This window comes from Notothenia coriiceps, unplaced genomic scaffold (assembly GCF_000735185.1).
Source record: "Notothenia coriiceps isolate Sejong01 unplaced genomic scaffold, NC01 NC01_scaffold00016820, whole genome shotgun sequence".
Classification (NCBI taxonomy): Eukaryota; Metazoa; Chordata; class Actinopteri; order Perciformes; family Nototheniidae; genus Notothenia; species Notothenia coriiceps.
In genome coordinates, this window is record NW_011349521.1 from 45,254 (window position 1) to 67,320 (window position 22,067).

The 22,067-nt window shown below is 41.4% G+C and overlaps 1 protein-coding gene across 3 annotated transcripts in view; it reads right to left on the minus strand.

Moving 5' to 3' along the window:
- The window catches only part of otud7b (OTU deubiquitinase 7B), a 46,972-nt gene that overhangs the window by 18,032 nt on the left and 6,873 nt on the right, over positions 1–22,067 (minus strand). For all 3 annotated transcript variants that reach the window (XM_010776197.1, XM_010776196.1, XM_010776195.1), the window contains exon 2: positions 677–907. In XM_010776197.1, the coding sequence (XP_010774499.1) occupies positions 677–761 (85 nt within the window). In that variant the 5' untranslated portion in view covers positions 762–907. The remainder of the gene's footprint in view (positions 1–676; positions 908–22,067) is intronic.

Genomic DNA, 22,067 nt, shown 5'->3' on the forward strand with positions numbered 1-22,067 from the left:
ACGGTCGAGAGTCGACAGTCGCCATGACTCACTCACTGTACGGTCCGGAGACGGTACGGTGTTTTTGTAGCAAGCAGCAAAAATAATTGTAACATGACGTGTTTGAGTTAATGTACCTACTTAATATCGCACGTCCTAAAAAAAAAAATGAACAAAAAAAAAAATTATAAAAAATGTATAAAATCGCACTTCCCTGCGATGTGAATATCGCGCATGCGCATATCGGTTATCGCCATGACACGATATATCGTTCAGCCCTAATTTGAATGCAAGTTTTTTATGTCCGCTTACCAGGGTTAAACTTTTTATGTTATTCGATTTCAGTGGTGGATGCGTTGAATTGTCACTCACATGCATGATCCAAGCCTTTCCTATAACTTCAGATTAATAATTTCAAAAGTCAAATGTATCAAAAAACATAATTCACTGCAGCTGCTTATCATCCATCTAACACCATAAATTACATTTATATAACCAAAATAACTAAACCCCCCTCGCCTATTGTTAAGGGTAAGGACATCATAAAATACATTAAGAAAGATATTCATTCAAAAACCTCTTGGAATGTAAAACAATGACATTCAGTACATCCTTGAGGACATTTTAAAACAACTTTTCCAGATGTTCTTTGTCTTAAGACCAGTGGTATTTTGTTTTTGAATAATTAAATTCTTACCCTCGAGCAGATCTCTGGCCAATCCTGGTTCAGCTCCAGTGGAACGGACAAAGTCGGATAGGACTGCGTCCATATCCACGGTCATGTGATCATGAATTCACCAGGTTGCGGGTTGTATCAAAGCAGAAAAAAAAATAAACAAACACGGACTCCGCTCTTCCTGGCGGGGCAGCAGGGGGAGGGGTGAGGGGGGAGGCACTCCTCTGCCGTGTGCTATTCAATCTGCCACACCTGAGAAGAGAAATGAGATTACATTTAAATAACCTGCAGGTATTAACTCATCAGGAGTGAGTTTAAAATGGATGAAAGAGATGCAACAGTGAATGAAAGACACACTGATATAAATGTTCAAATGCGAGCATGTTGTGACCTGGTTACTTTTGAACTTGACACCTTTTCAGTCATCCAAGGCAACAGCTGTGGCACACAAAGTGAACAGGTCTCACAAACGGTTTGCTTGGATTTGCATTGAAACCTATTAAAAGTCAAACTACACATGCGGGGTAGCTGCTGTCAGGCGCGTGATGTCTGTCATGTGGGAGACGTTACTGTGCGCTTTCCGTAATTATCCTGTTTTTGTGAACACTACCTTTTATAATTAGCTGTTATAAATTCAGAAAATCTGTCACAATACGAGTTGAGGCAATACATTGCTTCAACTCGTTTATTTTCTTTCAAATTTATACTCGAGACCAAAGTTCATGATTGCCGTCTTCAGATATGAACTGTTGAATATGTAAACAGACAAGAGTTTCATTCTGCCAGAGAAACAGGTCATGAAGGGTCTGAGCAGTTGAAGCACTTTAACCATGTGCTAAGAGAAAGCAAGTGCAGAATTCAGCTAACACCCATGATGAAGTCGGTTTCACAGTCAATCGGAGATAATCAAATCATAATCTGATGTAAAATGCGAATATTTGCCAATTTAGGGAATGTTAGTTAGATAAAGGAATAGAACCATGGATATGTCAAGTAATTAGATCTCAATGTCAAATAAATGTTAAAGTCAATGTGAGGAAACAGAACTCCTTCAGTGAGGCTCCTTTGAAATCAATTAGACGATTTTACTCTTCAGATTTCAACGGCAGATCCTAAAGACCAGCATCAGTTGGACAGTGAAATCAATACAGAAACATTATCAAGACTGAGGGCGAAAAAGAGTCAGCATCAATGGGCCGTTGACACAAAGGATTTAAAGGGCAATCGATGCACGTCCAGACAAAAGGCGTGCATCAAAGTAGCTCTGGCTAAAAGACGTACTTTTGGTGCCAAGCTAAAACTAAAAGCCTGTATTTTACCAGTAAAATTATTCTGAGTGAGTATACACTTTCTCAGCAGTGCTTTGAAGCACATTCAGACAGTTAAAAGCGTGTTCTCTTTGTAGTTCCTTAGCACTTTGCTGTGCTATCATCCTTTTCACAGCAATTCAACATCTAGTAGGTGTATATAATATTCTTTACTGATACATGCAGGTCAAAAGGCAAATAACACCTTTCATGTTAGGGCTGCAACACCAAATGGAAATGTGAGCACTGTTATCAACCATGAGTATTAGTTTTAGAGAAGAATATGACAGGGCAGCATTTTACAAACCAATAAAGGGGTTTAAATACATCCAACATGTAGTCAGCTCAGAAACAAAGACAATGTTTTCTTGATGTTTTAATGACAAAATTGCTGTGAACAATCAGAACGCTATCCAGTCTTTATGCTGCTTTGAAGTGCATTACTGCCTGATCCAATTTTTGCAAATCTACCTACAGTCATCTATTCCCATCCGTCCCATGGCTCATCCACCACCCAGTGTTCCTGCTTCATCTCTGACTCAGTGAACCCGCTCCACTGCGTCTGATGAGTCACGAGTTGACTCTTCTTACACCTCTCCATCCTTGTCTTGCTTTGTGCTCTGCCTACCTCCCCCAGTTCCTCAATCATTATAACAGTAAAAGCCACACTAGCACGCAGGGGAGGAACAGACGTTAGTACAAAAGGCCTTTCTCAGCCAGCGTGTATTTCTAGTATTCTCTGCAAAGTCAGGCATTCAGCAGCCTCCTCTGCAGGGTCTTCTTACATTCCTGTCAATTATGCGATAATCAGGTCTACTGATCACATACAGAACTACTTAAAGAGGGGGCCATTCAACCATTAAAACAAAAAGATTGTTAAAGACATAAACCTCAGACAGTATAACACTGAGGTATGGGTTAGGCCGTTCTGACAGATAAAGCACTGACTGCATAAAAAACAACAAAAAAAACGCTTTGGATTAGGTATAGAAGACCAGTCCTAGAAGTCCAATTTGTTCATGGACAAACAAATATTTAAAAAATAACGAAGTTCAAAAGCTAACATACTAAAAGGTATCACAACCAATAGGGGCTTTTGTTTGACTTGTATTGGGCACTGCTCTGGGTTTGTATGTGGTTCACTGTGTTGTTTTAAAAACCAGTGCGAGGGTCAACTTTGGGAACAGGCCTTTTTAATTATTATCTTTTACCAGAGACTCTCAGTCTTATTTAAATGAATGAGGGGCCTGAGTTTCCTTTGAATATATCATTCATTTTGAAAGAACATGTTGTACATTTTGAAGTTAAATGCAGCAAAAAAGCAACATTTCTAAGCGAACCTAGAGCTAGCACAGAGATCCTCCCACACTGAGGGGCTGTGCCTGAAATACCAACCAGGGCCACAGTGCACCACAGTAAAGATAAAGGTGTGGTCGATTTAAAACACAAAACTAACCAAAGAGAATCATTGCAAAATGAAAAATTGGCACAATACCTCAGTTATCTTGTTTTTGTATTGTTGAGAGAGCCAAAAGTATTAATGAAAATAGCATTTAATGAATTGCCCGCCCAGTCTTGCACGCAGGTTGGATGACACATGGCTTTGGAATTGAGGATCAAGAATGATTAACTAATTATATTAGGAGAGAAATTATTCTCAGTATTCATGTTCATTCGTCCAAAGGCTTTAGCAAAATCCAGCCTCTGCCTGGAACTCGGGGGTTCTAAGTGAAGCCATCCATAAATATGATTTTTTGGTCTGATTATTCTTTTATTTGGTCTATTGACTACAAATCCTGGCACTGACAACACAAGAATCTGTTTAAGGGCGATGGAAGTGAAGGGAAGTGGACAGAAAGTACCAACACAGACTAACAAAAGGCTGTTGTCACTGTGGGCCTGTAACATCAGCCATTCCTGTGAACCCACTCTGATGCGTTTGATATAATGTCACATAGCTCTCCTTCAAAAACACAAACAATGACTTGTTTTTTGAGGAATTGACAGATTGTGCCCCATAATACCTCTATTGTGACACGATAAAATCATTAAATCTAATCTTTTTTATAAAATGTTCCATTAATAATCTGTACGCACAGGGAGAATAAGGTTGGAAGGTTGTCGCTACGTGCTATGGTTACTTCCTACAATGTGCTAAAAGTGTAATAATTAAAACTGTGTAATATCACAGGAAATATTAGGCGCTTTCACACCGGAGTACTTTTCCCCGTACTTTTCCGTTTTAGGTCCGATAGTTCCTGGGATTTTGCGTTCAAACCAAAAAGAGAACTTAGTTCATGACAACTTTTCCCCCCTTTTCAGTCCCTGCTTGAGAACAGGTACTTTCCTGGGGAGAAAAAGTTCCAATTTCTGATCGGTTGGGCGAATTGCGAACCACGCCCCGTAAAACTTGGAAAGGTTTTGTGAAGACGCCATTGTATTTGCTGGCATTACCATTATTAGCATTAGCATTAGCCCTGTGCACCAACGGGGAGAGAATAACTTATGGCAACACAAAAAAAAACATGGGAGCGGTGGAGTGATGAGGAGGTGTCGGCGTTCTGGAGATTTACTCTGACTTACAGTCCCAAACTCCGGGGACTTGCAGCCGGGGACTACGGGTGGCAGTATACGCCGTGAAGTTGTTTGCGGCCTGCCAGTAAACCCAAAGCAGAAGAAGAAGAAGTGACATTTTGCGTAATATTCCCTCAGGGACTTATTCCGGTGTGAACGCGATCTGCTCTTTAGTTCCATGGGGGAATTAGTGCTGGGAACTAAGTTCTGGGAACTAAGTGCTGGGAACTAAGTACGGCAAATTACTTGGTGTGAAAGCGGCTATTATGACAATAGTGAAGATGTGGGAGGCTACAGGTTCCTCAAATGAAAGATACATGTGTTGGGTAAATGTGCTGTGGACTAGAATCCACATTCCAAGGAAAAATATGAAATTCCTGTACACACTTATCACCTCTGCATCTGTTTATTTAAAAAGAGTCAACGTTTAGGCTACAAGGACCTTCCTCAAGACAACGATAACGTGAAACTATTGTTTCAATAGAGCAGACGAAAACAGTTTGTAGATTGCTTTTAGGGAAATTACAATAGAGCCAATGTTCACCTCACATGTCAAGGCATTTGAATAGCAAAGCGACATGGAGATAAAAAAAACACATTATAAAGTGTTTTTCAATGCCGTAAAAATCTGACTTCTTTATTTATCCATATCAAAAAATCAATAAAAGAAAGATGCTATGTGGATCACTGGCTAACGTTTACAGTGCTGCTGCCAACATGGGGCAGTCAGTGATTTGTGTCTAGGATGGCTGAGCTTTTGTCTGGCAGGAGGGCTTACGTAACAGGAGCTGCTGACAACACGTGGGTGCTGAGCTGAGGCTGGGAGAATGGCCTGGATCACTGAGAGAGACAGAGAGGTCACCGCTGCCCACTGTGTCAGCCCCACGGTGGGCTGAGAGGGTCAATGTACCGCCGGGACTGGGAACACAAGTTTGTTTTGCTAGCCCTCAGATCATTTATGAAGAAGATATGTTCACAGTCTTCTTGTGGAATGCATGTCTTCAGATTAGAGATGTGACCTATGTTCATAACTGGAGAAACAGCTGCTGTTGACTGATCAAAGATGAACTACTTTGAGTTTAGAGACATCATCATTTTCCAAGGAAATTCAACAAACATAAGTATCAAGCCAGACAGAAAAGCAACAATGGTCTATCATTGTGACAATTCATTTGTCCACCTTTTAACCCTAACCCTAACCCCTAACCCTTTTAACCCTAACCCTAACCCCTAACCCTTTTAACCCTAACCCTAACCCCTAACCTTTTTAACCCTAACCCTAAGAATTGTATGTACAAATGTAATCCTAATGACCTTAACTTGGTCAACACAAAGGGACATAAAGATATTCTTATTTTTCTAAATATTACATAAAAGTTGCTCTTCTGTTTGCTGCAATCTGACAGCACCTTCGTTTGCACATTTATATACCCACAATAAAACAACATTTTTTTTTTTTTTCAAATTCAAAGCTTCATTCGTGAAACCTTAATAGAGGTTTCAAATGTGTTTAAAGAGACTTTCAATACAGCCCTAGACTAAGTTAAAATGGCAAATAATTCCCCAAGACAGGTTGTTGAGAAAAAGAGATGTGTAAGAAACTCCCATGAATGCTGGAACAGCTGATACAGCTATGTAACCAAGCAGTAAAATACCAACAAGACATTTTTAGATGTGACTTGCAAAAAAAGCTAGCCTAGTTCTGAATCACAGCCCACATGTCCAATTTTCATTTGAACAAAAAAAAAATCAGCCTGTTTATCATGTTATATGAAAGCAGAAATAAACACATAGGCAATTTACTCTGCTGTCATTACTACACTAACACTATTACTATTTATATTACGATTATATTTCTATTGATGCTTTATTAAAGCGTGGTATAACTCTTCACTTGTAATTGTTTGACATTGTTGCAATTTCCATGTGATCACCCTAACCTGCATTTATTGCCCTGCTTGTTGTCATTGTCTTTGTTGTTAAAAAGGCTAGATAGGATTAAGCAGTGTTTGTTCAATGTGTTGTTATCAGCCAGGGGTGAGGCCATTACCCAATGTTCACAGCAAACCAAGATAAGAAACACAAGGAGAGAAACAAACGATAAAACGTGTAACACACACACAAAGGCAGAAAGACAGCCTTTCGCCTACAATGTGCAAAACGTGTTGTGCTCGAAATGCTTTGTCATACATCACTGTGTAGATGCAGCATGATACATGATATTCTGTTTCACTATACGTCCCATTAGAGAAGCTAAAGATGGGACAATTAAGAGAGGAAAGTACAAGGAAGAACAGGCGTAGACTACCTCTAAATAGATACTTAACAATGACCACCAGTCTGATATTTATTTCACCCTCAGAGCAGTTTGTGGTGGGATGACCAAATGTGGCCGACTGAGTTGTTCTGTTTCCCTTTAATGGTCCGGACGTGATGTATGACTCCATCTATACATGTGTCAGTTCTATTTTGGTTCAATCACAAAAACCTTTCCTGTGATCACAGCGAGAGTAACACACCCCGTCAGCCTCACAATACCATGAGTAATGAGATAAAGGGCATAAGGTAAGCAAACAGGGGAGGGCAATGTGCCTGGTGGAGTGAGTGATAAGCGTTGCCCCACAGGGCTCCGTCACCACTCCTGTGATGGTGGGAGGGAAATCAAAACCTTTGGACAGCACAAGGAGTACTGACAGCGAGAATTAAGACGATGAATCCAAAATATTAGCTTATTGTAGATCTGTTTCAGCAGTGTATATGTCGACCAATAAATTAGTAGAAATTGCCGTACAGATGTGCCAAATAAGGTTAATTCAGAAAAAAGTGTTGTTTACTTCAGTGTAGGGATGCATATCGTTGACTTTTTTATGATACCGATACTGATACCACTGAACGATACAGATACTCGACCGATACATATCATGATACTTTCATGTTGCATAAGGGAAAAATTGAATCATCGTGCAATTACTCCCATGAAGCACTTCATAATATAGTTAACATGTCAAATGAATATTAAAATTAATTGTGGGACTTCGACCTTTTAGCACTGAACAAACAATGAAAAAAACACTTGAAGACTGTACATTCCTGTACTCTGATTTTATGTGACAGTAGCAAATGTTTTGAGAGGTTGGATGTGTTGCCGCATTTCCCAGAAATAAACTTCTTGCAGTGGCTACGGTACGGACCCCACCATTCAGACTGGCAGTCATATGCAGCCACACTTTAGATTTTCGTGCAGACATCGAGCTCATGAAAAAACGAAAGCTAACCGAAAGGCTCAGACGTTCGGGAGGAAGGTGAAGGGCGTTGCTTGGCAATCAAGCCAATCACCGAAGCCGTTGCAAGACGTGAGATCTGATTGGCTGGCGGTTTGGGTGCAGGTTTAAGGATATTACGCCTCACTTTATTAAAAATATATATATATCGAAAACCGGATCTGATTTCGTACCGTAGCCGCCAGTAACCGGTATTTCGGTAATACCGAGAACCGGTATGCACCCCTACTTCAGTGCACTGACAAGTACAGCTGCAAAGATTAATTGATCAGTTGTCAACTAATACATTAACTGAGAGCTATTTGGCAAGTAATTTTTTAAGAAAAGTAAATTCAAAATTGTCTGATTCCAGCTTTCTAAATATCAATATTGTCTGGTTTCTTCACTCTGTTGTATGACAGTAAACTCGACATCTTTAAGTTGCTGCCAATACAATACATCTGAGGATGACTAAGTTATTTATGTAGAGAATAATGAAACAGATTAATCGACAATAAAATAAATTGTTAGTTGCATCCCTACTGAGGAGATTGACTTTTAAACTGAAAACGGTTCTGTTTAGTATCTTGGTCACAAATCATTGAAAAAGAGGTCTTAGAGATTCCCTATAAAGATAAAGCTATTTGTTTATGCTGCGGGCTTCTACAGAATAAGAACCATCAGACCAGATATCGTTATCAGATCAAAAAATGTCAAATATCGACAGCAAAGATCCAGTACCAGCTGGGTTTAATGCAAGCTAATGAGGGGAATTTAGAGCGACTCAAATCTCCACATGATTGATGCACTTCTGTCTCAATCAGTCGGAAGTATCGGAGCTGTCCGTCTGAATTCTTAAAGTATCTAAGATAGGCGTAGCTTATTGACTTTAAAACCACAGTCACATGCATACAAAATTACAGGGGTGAGCTAAGCAAATTCTTCCTTTTTAAATTTGCTTTCTCAGCAAGAGAAAGCTTTTTTTATAGGGCTCGGTTTGCTGTGAACAATCAATCAGAGTAAACACCCTACTACTGCAGAAATGCAGAAGAGGAAGAAAAACAAAGGTGTGGTAAGATGGCTGTCCTTCAGCCGCCTTTATCTGCGGAGGGGTGTAATCTGGTTACTGACTGAGCCCAGGCAGCCTGACTCATTACATAACATCAAGAGCTACAGCTGGGAAGAAGGCTGATTGCTGGCTGAGGAATGAAGGGAAACCAAGCCCTTTACCCAGTTCTTCCAAAGTTTCTCTCAGCTGAACGGATCAGTACAAAGGCACTGCTGCACACACACTAGGAAGAATTATCTCTGCTATAGGATGCACTGCACCAGTCCCTCTTGATATATAATGCAAAAGGGCTTGTTATAAAAAAGAATCAGTGGACCCTACAGCCTTGGACAAGAAAATGCACAACAGAGCACAGCAATGCAAAATCCTTGCTTGGTATAGCGTCATCTAATTCTATAGGGAAAGGCTATGCTGTCTTTACTGACGTCCACAAAAAAGACATAATAAATATACCTTTTATGGCCAAGAGAAATTGCTCTGCCTGTGAAGAAAAGGCAGAAAATATCTTAGCCAATTTTGTAATTTTCTGCAACATCAGTTTTCTTCAAGGGCAACTGGATGAATCATACAGAACAGTGTGATGTAGGCACATTCATTCTCAAAGGCTTGCATAAAGCACACGATAAGCATTGCATTGTAAATACCCCCTAGGGCTTATACAAGGCCACTGCAGAGAGAGGGGTTTGTGTTAGCGAATCAATGCTGTGCCTCTATTCAACGTTAAAATACATTTATTTATAAACATTCACTTATGCTGTATATTGACCGGCATAGAGTAAAAGTTAACCTCAAACAAAACAAGATGTAAAGAATATGATAGCTTGGCACTGCTAGATATTACTTCCTGTTCTTTTTGCAAAACTGCTGCCTCAATAATTCTCCCACTCAACTTAGCAGATGTGCTTGACCAGCATTGAGGGAGGGGGCTGTCGTTTTCAATTGCTATTGGTTTACATCTCTAAATCAATACAGTCAATTGGAGCGTGAGCATTTCCCTAGACAAAAAGGAAATATACTAGTAAGCCGGTCATTGGAGAGAAATCAATACAACCCACTGAACTGCAGCAAAACAAAACATCCACAGAGCTTCGGTTGACGTGTGAATTATTGGAGCTAGTTGGCCGTTTCGAGTCCATTAGCTTAAGAAAATGCTTCTTCAGTTGAATCCAAGTTTTGTATTTAGTGGAGCAATGAGCCCTGATGCAGCTGCAGCACTGAATGGTTATCTTCTTCCCAAATAAGGACATTAATTATCTTTTCAACACTCAGACTACACTGTAAGAAATGTCAAGCCTACCAAGAAATAGCAAAACAAGAGGGCTCCTTACAAGGAAACCAAAACATGTTTCAGAAAATACCTTAAAGCAGCTATATTATTATTACGATAATGAATATCACGCACATTCCAGCCGTGATGAAGGCTTGACCACCAGCTGTGGGCATCCGTGTGTAATGTGTAAGACAACACCAGTCTGAATGCACACACAGCTGATGTCAGAGATTCCACTCCATGCCTGCCCCTCTCGGGGCCGTGCCACTCGAGCTGGTCCAGTCCGAAAGCTGTCCAGTCATCACACAAAAATGTGCCAAGTCTAACATCCCTCTCGCGGCCTCCCTGTCTTGCTTGCTGGCTCAGAAACATCCAAACTTGATCCATGTGAACTCAACAGCCTGCCTTTCTCTCCATGAGAGCTCAAGGCAAAACAAGGTGGGGAAAACAAGATCTGCTTACAGATAACGTACTTGACCTTGGTTTTATTGTTTGAGTGTATGAAGCCAAAATATGCCTTGAACTCATTGTGCAGCAGCTTCGAACCTAACGACTAAGCTACTGAAACTGAATAAGGATAATCTGATAAAAATAAGCAAAACACCATAAAATATATATAAGAAAAAGAACACATTGACAGTGGTTTGGCTCCATTATTACTATTGTTTATGCCCCTTAGATACAAGACTGCTGTCTCTGAGTATTTAAGAACCCGAGAAAGAACAACTAAGCATAACTACAGTAGCAATGTAAACAGAGAATCACCACCTAATCTCTTAGTTAACAGAATTAGAGCAACCTCCTGTTTGAGATACTCTAAAAATAATGTGCTCATAATCACAGTTTAAACATAGAAAGACTGCACTGTGAAAAGTTCAAAGTCAGCCAACAACCAACATTTAAACATTTACAGGAACAAAACGCCCCCGGTGAACGCCTAAATGCCTTAATTAACGACAATCATATACTGGTGACGTTGTGTGTTCTCTTAAAGCGTGACACCCAAGTGATTGACAAACAGGTAATTGTATCCTTGAGGCCTCACTGTTCTGAACACAGTACAGAAAGTACAGTTAGGGCGGGCACCCATTCACAAACAGGATGTGCTCAAGTGAAGTTTGCAATGACGTAAACTCATCTTCCAGTTGTTCTACTGTTTATGCGACAAGGCGTAAATTGGGTTTGGAAAGTTAGACATGGCTTTAGACAAAACCTAGTCAGTGGAAGACTTCAGAGTCAGTGTTTCCGCCAGGGGGGAGTCTTGCCTTATTCAGCTCGGAACGCACTGAACTCGAGCCGAGGGCGTCCAAAGAAAAACATCCTCTGTTGGAGGGGCAAAGGAGCCTGGTGGGATTCTTTTCTGAGTATTGAAGATCGTTTCCCCGACATCGGCCTCTTTTCAGCTTTTCGTATCTTGGACCCACGGTGCCTGGCACAGGACAACACGGAACGTGCGCGATTTGGATGCGATGAGCAGTGGAGCACGCGCGTGAACTGCGAGCGCCGGAGCCTCGCAGCGGTGAAACTGAGGTTCCGTGGGAAACTGTGGTAAAAAGAGCCGGTTCTTAGTGAGCCGAGCCAAATGATCCGGCCCACTAAAAAAGAGCCGTAATTCCATTACTAACGTAAAGAGATATCATCTATAAGGGACGGCTCTCGGGGTGGACGCCCTGGTCTGGCGGAAACACTTATCGGAGTGCTTTATAGTGCTTCCCTTTAGCCTGATGTGGATTGATATTCATTGGACCATAGTCATGTCCAGCCAGCTGAAATTGGCAGCATTAGCTTCTGAGCTCAAGTGTTTATCAAACAGTCTGAGAGCTGATGTCATGGAGTAGCACTGGATGTAGCAGACAATTCAATTAGTTTCCCAAGTTCTCTAAAATACAGCAGAGCAGCCAAATGTCTGGGACAAATACACTCACAGTGTTGTCCAGGATGGAATTTTAGGGCACAACTTTGTTCTATTCTCCAGAATTCTACTTCTAAATATGGATACATGAGAACAATTCTTTGCTAAACAAATGTGACATATCACAAAAATATTTCACAGGTTTTGAGAGCCTCTAAAATGAAACATTCAAAAGTGCATTAAACTGTCTTCTATTCTGTCTTTAGGAATACGTTTTTACATCAAAAGATTTCTGTCAAACTTCCTAAATAATTAGTGGACAGATTTGAGTGTAACCTGGATGTTACTTTGTAATTCTTCATATATAGATTACATATCTTAATAAGAAAATTCTGCATAATAACTGTGATTACAATTGTATCTATATCTTGCTGTAGGCCATATGTTCTTCCTTTCTGATGTTCTGTTGTGGTAGTTTATCAGGAGGGATATTAAAGCTGGGCTCAGAGGTTCCTAGCTGGTGCCCGCCGCGTGTCACTGCAGTCAGGCGCAGTAATCACCAGCGAAGGAGTGCTAATTAACCGCTGCATGAAGCAGGCCGCTGTGGCGAGGGCTATAGGGGACCATAAGTGGCATTCCCACATTCCACACACAGACCGTGTTACATTGTGCACAGTCTGTGCAGTTGACACCCGAAACAGCAGAAAATGTAATGAGGGTATCTGATACACAAAGTGTGAGAGGGAAGTGGAAGCTAATCTGCTTTCAATGCATTACTGTTTGAGAGGTGGGCAAAAAAAGAAACTCAAAACAAGTCATGAAGAGTGACTGCTGAAGACAGCATCCAGTGCAACGTGTTGCTCTCCCTCTGAAGGACAGCCGCACAGAGACACATCTTGGAGAACATAATGTGTTGCTTTCAGTGCTACAGAAAGCTTCCAACCTAAACTCCAGACTCTGTGGGTGAGAAGTCCTCCTTCAGCCCCGCCGGCCTCTTTATTGATTTCTAGATTTTGTGAAGAAATACAAGCCTCTGCATCCATTTGAGTACTGCCTATTTATTAGCAAAGGGTGGGGACACTGTGACTAAGAAATATGAAGTATGACTATGCATAGTAACTTAAAATACATCAAATGTGTATATGGTGCTAATACTGAAGGATTAAGGCTATGGCAATACGTGTACAAAAATATAATGTCACAGTAAAGCAGGAACGAGTGACTAAAGGGCAGTTAACTGTTCTGAAACCAAAGGATTTCAGTTTAGGTCAGATTTTTCATGTTTAAATCTAGACTTTCTGATCAAAGATACATTAAAACAAACAACAAGCTACAGCATCCTATCCTTAACCGAATCAACCATGTATTAGTGCCATTTACATTCAAAACACACCAGCGTTAAAAAGAAAGGACGTATAAGATCCAAAGCAGAAAAACTACCACAATCAGGTTTCTCTGGCTTTCGCATAAATGATCCATACAGTGGAAACAAAATAAAGTCTTGGTTCGGTTGTCAATGATGCCAAAATATTCATTTTGCTTAGTGTGCAAACAATGAGCTTATTATTACATAATTCCCATTTTGAAGGCAAGAAAGATGACGGCTGCTTTAAATTTGCATTTGAACCCTTGAGGAATACGAGACATTTATTAGACACTAACTTGGACCTAAGGCTTTGATGTTTCAGGACTTAATTTGTTCCACTCATGCAAGACAAAATAAGAGGGCTGTAAGCGAGACAGTAGCTTGCAGAAGGCTTTAACATTAGACACAAAATGGAGCAAAGACTTGCATCTTAAGACTGATTCAGATTCAAGATCTCTTGCTGCTAAGTCAGCCTGAATGTGAAGCCAACCAAGCTAGATGTAAAGCCAGTGGCTAAACCGACACCAGCCTCTGCGGGCGCGGCGCACTAATGCTCATGTGAATCCCCACGTGCTGCGGGGCCCTGAACGCAGCGGGCAGCTCCACGTCACTCCCTGTGTGATGTCATTATGGGTGACAGGCTCCTCATTAGGGCTGTGTGTGGGATTACAGGGCAGTGAGAGACTGATGTCTTCTAGTCGCACAGGAAACTACAATTTCACCCACTGGCTGATAAAGCGGCAAAATTCTTATTATTCACCTGCTACACTGCTGTGAATCAAACATTGCTCCCTTAACGGTGCAATATGCATCTCCTTGAATCAATTTGTATTCACTAGCATTCTTTGCTTGTATGTGTCTTCTTACAAATATAATTTACTCTTTTTCTTTAATGGAGCCTCCCAGTAAAAGTATTTCACATGATTGTACTTGCGTAACCGGAGTGACAATAAACATCTTGAACAATGTTGGCACACTTTGGCTACAGACAGTCTGACAGGTGCCAAGACAAGCCAATACATCATCAAATCCATCAGCTATCAGTTGGTTTGCTTCGTTTCCTATCTAATGAAACCAAAGTTATGAGCTTTCTTAAGTCTCAGTATAGGTTTATTACAAATATCGGTCCTATGGTCCTATTAGGTAGGATTCAATGAGCTTGTTTGTCAGCAATAACAGAGGTTCTGCAAGCGGCACATTTTTGTATTTTCAACGTAATATTTCCCAAGAGGCCAAATCATCTGCAGGTTTAGCGGCGTGCCATATGTTATCATTCAAGATAATATCGGGCTTAATCTTCATGTGATAAAAATGTGTCTAATCACGATCATACGAGTGATATGATTGTAAACTAGCAAAATGGTCTAAAGCAACATAGCTTCCAAATGATATCATGTGAACCACTGCAAACAATGTTTCAATGTAACAAGAAGACAATGATCATCATAAATAGCCACTCACAATATTTTACAAATATAAACATAGGCTTTACGTAAAGAAAGCTGTTTATGCCAAAAAAAACAACAAGACCAAAAATATGGTTATCACAGAACTACTCTTTAATATCTGGATATGATTTTAAGGCAAACTACCACCTTTACTGCTAAGCATTGTTCGAAAACAACTACATTGTTTAAAGGTGACCTATCATGCAAAATGAACTTTTGTACGTCTTTTATACATGAATATGTGTCCCCGGTGTTCCAGGGAACTCACCAAGTGTCAGAAAACACAACTCCACCAATCAGGAGGAGACAGCCACGGACATTGCCGTTGAAAAGCGCTGGAGACGCTGTAGTACATATGCCAGGCCTGTAGATGGTGCTGTTCTCACAGAATCAGCCCATGAAAAGACAGTGTTAAATTGAGCGAAATGAGGAATGGCTAAAATGCATGATCTGTTTGATATTTTGAAAAATAAAAAGTATAAATATACCTTATATAGGTATGGTCCTACACTATATTATTCAAATATAGCACTTTAGGTCCACTTTAAGAACAAGGGAACATATCTACATGAACGTGACAATTTAGAGCAAAGCTGACAAATGGCAGGGGAATGGCACCAGCAGTCATCAGGTGTATGACGGACACAACAGACAATGCTGTCTGGGGCATGCAACGTTAAATGATCCACCTTTGCAGCCGTTTTTGCTATTGTAATTTATTCACTTCAAAAGTTAAGCCTCATTTGAATCATGTACTGTAACAGCTGTATATACTGTGAGAGCAAGTGATACAGCTAGCTCTCATTACTAAAGCTTCTCTTGTGGGAGTGGCGTCTCATGCTGCATGGGATTATGGCTGCTCAGAAGGCTATAGCTTTCCTCATATAAGCGTTCCATCCCACTTCACAGTCACTTCTAATGTAATAATAACTGTGTGAATGATCTCAACGTAATCCCAAAGCATTCAGTGCAGGCTGACTATCCACAACGTGTTGTTCAAAGTCAAGCAGCTGCTGGCACCCCAGGTACATGCCTGAGTTCGAGGTCTCTCCACCCTGACACAAACAGCCCTGGGCACTGGCTGGCTGCTGTGTCACAAGACTGGCAGGCCGACTGGCAGGCCAACAGGCATGCTGGGGAGGGTGGGGCTCAACAGAGTTTTATGAGTTGCAGTCTGGAGTGGACACAGAGGCCTCTCGGAGACAAGCCACCTATTGATCCCCGTCTCACTGTGGCACTGTGGGGACGAAGGTAGTTTTCTCTTTGGTATCACATCCGCTACTGTCTTTCTGGTTGGCGCAGATTAAGATAAGGTGTATGGCTGTTTTTATTCTGTTTCAAGTTATGCGTTTTTTCCTATGGTGCGTATGGTGGTTCATGTATGTGATCTTTGATTACTATGTAAAACACTTTGTAACTTTTCTTCAATAAGTGCTATGTAAATAGAAATATGATTAATTATATTACAATAAAAGCTGCAAAGCGTCCTCAAAAAAGCAGGGGCTAATCTGCTTTATTGCCTGTTATAATCTGAACACAAAAGTCATGTGTTTGTCCTACTAACCTGAAGAAGCACTCATCTACTCATTTATTAATCTGACCGTGTTTGAGAAATCCTTTGGGAATACCTCCATGGCCAAATGGGCCCGGCTCTGAAACAGACACTGGGTCCCTGACACACACACACACACACACACACACACACACACACACACACACACACACACACACACACACACACACACACACACACACACACACACACACCAGCTGTTTGGGGGAGCCCGACAAGAGAAAAGTTTACATTTCCATGCCCTCTCTGCATTGCTGAAGCAGCATGGTCACCCTGTGAAACATTATATACACCAAAGCAGTCAAAACAGCCACAGCCGTCCTGCACATAAACTGTTAACAAGTTCCATGTTAAATATATTAGGGATTTGAGAGATACTTTATAAAGTAACACAAAACCTTTGAGAAATACTCCAGACAAAACATGATTCCCGAGTTAAGTAACTCTTTGCTTTGTGAAACTAAAAACAGAGACTCCTTGCTGCACTAACGTCCATTGTGTAGTAAATGATATGGCTTTGCTATGCGTCACATCAAAAACAGTGTGCCAATCATCTTATTGCCACCAGGTCTAGCATATGGATGACAGAGTGACAGTTCTTTAACACATCCTTCTCAACAGGAATTGCAAGTGCATACTGATAATTAAAGATAAAAGTGAAAACATTTCACCATTCTCATCCCCACTCATCTGCACCATTTNTATTTGGCCTTTGTCACTGATTTACTCAAATAAAAAGGTTGATGAATTATCATCTAATGATTTGTATGATGTTTTATTTATGTTAAAGGTCACTTTGAATGATTTTAACTAATGATAAGTAGTAGAAAAACTAATATTTTAAATTCGGGACGGTCCACATTAATTTCGGGACGGCTTGGATTGTATTTCGGGACGGTTCCGGGAGGATGGTGAAAAAAGTTAGTCGAGAGCACTGCGTCCATTGTGTAGTAAATGATATGGCTTTGCTATGCGTCACATCAAAAACAGTGTGCCAATCATCTTATTGCCACCAGGTCTAGCATATGGATGACAGAATGACAGTTCTTTAACACATCCTTCTCAACAGGAATTACAAGTGCATACTGATAATTAAAGATAAAAGTGAAAACATTTCACCATTCTCATCCCCACTCATCTGCACCATTTCAAACAGATGCTACTGTGAAGTGCTTACGGCAGCCCATTTGAATACTGTTGGAGATCTCTGCATGATAAGCTGCACATTTCCATTTGGATCATCAAAATTCAAATGGTTCTAAGAAAATCAAAGACCAACAAAGGCTGAAAAAATGTATTCTGCGCCACAGACAGCTGCTTGCGAATGGATTTATCCACTGGCCGTGATCTGCAGATAGAGCCATTCAAGCATTCATAAACAAGCTCTTATCGTTTACAAAGCAGATAAACTGTGTCTTTGCTGTGTTGACTGCAAAAAACCTTTTGGAGTCTGAATTGCATAGGGAAGGATGCTACAGCCGACTACTTAAAATACTTGCCCGAGGTGCTCTCTGCACTGCTAGCAACAATATGCTCCTTGAAGTGTTGAGTACTTGTATAATGCATCCTGACAGTGCCACCTCACACACCTTGAAATAGGCAGTGCATCAGAATAAGAACATATTTGTAATCTTCTAGCGACAGTGCATTGCGGTTCCCGGAACGGATATGTAAGGATATAATGAGAAAAGATAAACGCATGGATGTTAGATCAGGCAAACCTACCAGCCATATTAACTGGGGTGTAACAATACATCAATGTGGATCCATTTATTGATTCAATGATCAGCAATCTAATATCATTAATGCAAAGTAAAGTAATTTATATATCCTCTTTAATGTTTGCCTTCATTATCAAGGCCGTAACCACGGAGTCAACATTGGGGGGGACCAAAAATGTAATCAAATCTTGAATACTAATTTCCTGGGGGACAAAAAACAACAATATTCACGAAACGGAGTCTCAAGCATGGGCATAAGGAAGCATCCTCAATGTGGGTGGGACAATTTGACGGGGAGTTTGGGCAGGTGCTGGACCTAACCTCCTCTAGGGGGGTCCGGGGATATGCCCTCCCGGGAAGTTAAATAGATCAATCTGGTGCACTTTGAGAGAAAAATTAGGGACTAAATCTATAGATACATCTCTCAACACCCATATGAAACAGAACTGTAAACAGATTTACTTTTTCTTTATGCATATTTTACAAATCACTCCCCTAGCTACTATTCCTGAAAAGTTTGGTTTTAACATCAGAACTACAAGTTATTTACACAGAAGCTAAACCGGAGGATTCATTAACATTACCATTACGAAATAAAATAATATAGATTACTTTAGGGCTGACTAGAAAAAGATACCAGAACTGATGGAGGACAAATTAAAACATGACTGACCTGCATAGAGCATCAACGCTAACTATAGGTTACTTACGTAACCCCAGTTCTCAGAGTAACATGAAGTGAGATGTCTCACTATGGGATGCGCCTCATCGCGGAGCAAACAGAAGCATCAATCTCATTTACGTCATTTCTGATTGGCGGGTGATCTCGACGTCATCGTCAGGGAATCCACCCCCTATAAGTATCAGAAATGACGTAAATGAGATTGATGCTTCTGTTTGCTCCGCGATGAGGNAGATAGCACATGAAGTCACTGACTCGCTTGGCGGATGCCAGAGGCCAGGTGATTGCACTGTCTTTAGTGACAGATGTGCTTCCATTCAACAGCTTCTCCCAGAGCTCAAATGAGGTACGAGTGAGCCCATCTGAAACCACTGTCCAAGTCCCATAAGGCACTGTGACCTGGAAAATCCTGTGCTTCCATTAGGTCCTGTGGAAAATTGATTAGAATCACTCCACTCGGGACGATGGATAAGAGGTCAATATCGTCTTGTAAACATTAGGAGATAATTCGTTCTCCATCTACAGCTCTCAGTCATAACAAGACACAGTTCGGAGGAAAGCTGTCGGCCACTCTGAGCATTGCTCATCGCCAGTTACAGTCTCCGGAGACTCTCTGTGTGCAGAGGTCGCACCACCTACGGAGTCAGTCAAATGGTCCATAGAACGTCGGAGAGCCCGGCTGAGGGCGAAAAGATCGTTCACCATGCACTGGACAGAATGTCATATCGGCTTGTGGGTCTGTCATGGGTCTGACCGCACAGTCGCGATAAATGCCCGCATGCATTTACAATGCCCGGTCACTGCGCACCGTGGAACTATCACGATCCAATGCGTTGTGCTGTTCTCTGACTCTGGTTCAGAGAACAGCACACGCATTGATCCTGATAGTTCCGTACTGACCTGTAATGTACTGGCAGGCCGGGATTTATCAGTGGCTGTGCGGTCAGCCATGACAGCCCCCCCCCCCCCCAGGGACATTCTGTCCGGGGCGGGGGGGACGATGTTTTCGCCCACACCCGGGGTGTCTCGTCCTATGGACCTGACCCGTAGGTGGTGCAATCTGAATACAGTGAGTCTCCCGAGGGGCGATGAGCACTGCTCAGAGTGCGAAAGTTTCCTCCACTGTGTCTCGTTATGACTGAAAGTGGAAGATGGGGAGGAATGATGTCCTTAAAAGAGGACACACCTCTTTTCAATGTCCCGGTGGAGTGATTCTATCATTTCCACAGGACCTAATTGGAAGCACAGGATTTTCCAGGTCACTAGTGTCCTTATGGGACTTGACAGTGGTTTCAGATGGGCTCACTCGTACCTCATTTGAGCCTCTGGGAGAAGCTGTCATGAAGCATCTGTCACTAAAGAGAGTGCAATCACTGGCTCTGGCATCTGCCAAGCGAGTCAGTGACTTCATGCGCTATCTGTGCATCCTCCACGCACCTAGTTCGTCCCAGGGCAAACTAGAGTGTTGCTGAGGCCCAATCCTACCTTTATCCTAAGGTGGTTGGTTCAGATACCCCAATTGACATTGAGGCAATTTTCTTCGCCGCTCTGTCCCCCCGGGGAACAGCAGTTGAATTTGCTATGTCTAGCCCGTGCTTATGCACTTATGTGGACAGATCAAGGGAGTTTTGTGTCATAATGACCAACTCTTTGTGTCCTGGGCTAACCCTTTCAGGGATAGGCCCGTTACTAGGTGACGGTTCTCCCACCGAATGGTAGAGACCATTGCTTTGGCCTATATGAGTCGGAAATTGCGGGCACCTTCGGGTTGCGTGCTCTTTAGACTCGGGGTCTGGCTACACCCTGGGCTGTTTGCTCAAGGGTGTTTCTATCCAAGACATTTGTGCAGCGACGGGCTGGTCCTCGCCGCTCACTTTTGTCCGCCTTTACAGGCTAGACGTCTCTGCTCCCAGTGTGGCCCGAGCAGTGCTGGGCGCCCCGCTGAGTCAGAGCTCTTCCTGTTCAGGTTGGTTTGGTGATTTTCGAGATAAGCTCGTCTGGCAATACGATAGTTACGATTTCCCATAGTGAGACCTCGAACGGAGTGTTATGAATGAGAACTATAGGTTACTAACGTAACCCCAGTTCTCAGAGTAACATGAAGTGAGATGTCTCACCAGACGGCCCTCCTTACTATGGTGAAGCGAGAAGAGGTGCTTATTTTGAATGACGCATGCGGCGTAGCGCAAGCTACTTATAGGGGGTGGATTCCCTGACGCTGACGTCAAGATCACCAGCCAATCAGGATTGGCGTAATGAGATTGATGCTTCTGTTTGCTCCGCAATGAGGCACATCCCATAGTGAGACATCTCACTTCATGTTACTCTGAGAACTGGGGTTACGTAAGTAACCTATAGTTTTTTATGTATATAATGATCAAGGTGAAGTGGATTAACAGTTCTCTGTTTAATGAAAACAGTGTTCCCAGAGGAACAAGGCCAAGATAGGATTATGATGGCAGTTCAACCAGAATATAGTCTAATCCATCTGAGCCCCCTTTGGGACACTGTCTTCACACTGCTAACAAACTCGACTACAGAAATGATGCAGGGCCACCTTATTCCACACATCAAACACACAAACATCATATTCAAGCAACCCGTTTTGCCTTTTGCATTAAAATCCTTAGACTGGTTTAGAAATGTGTGTGAATGTGTAACACAATCTACTATCAAGAACTGTTGATTTGCTCTTCAGAAAAGTGCTGTGCCTCTTAAATAAAGTGGAGCTCCTCACTGGCTAATAGACAAAGACAAGTACCTCTCAATTGTCAATGTGTTCCACTTAATGAATGTAAAGCTGGTTGATACTTCTCTTTCCTGAATAGGTACTCATTAGCAAAGACGATATACATTCTAAAATGACCCACTGAACACTTTAATGTCTTTATCATTTAACTTCAAGCTTTAAGTGGAGTAGGTATAATTTCCTCTAGAAATAGGATGGCTATGTACATTTACCTAAGAAACTGACCGCTTTCTGTTGTACCCTGATTTAACAAAATGTAATTAGGAAACCCTATAATATTTGATATAGATCTAGGACCTGATAAACACAGCTATATTTCAATTTGAGAAACTGGATTTCTTGTGATTGTTATACTCATTTACTGGGTCTCTAAGAAGGCAAGGCAAGTTTATTTATACAGCACATTTCAACACAAGGCAATTCAAAGTGCTTTACAAAAATGAAAGAACTTAAATAGCATTAAGAAACATATTATAAAATGATATCTAAAAACAATCATTTAAAAGCAATGATATAAAATGACATTTAAAAACACTAATTG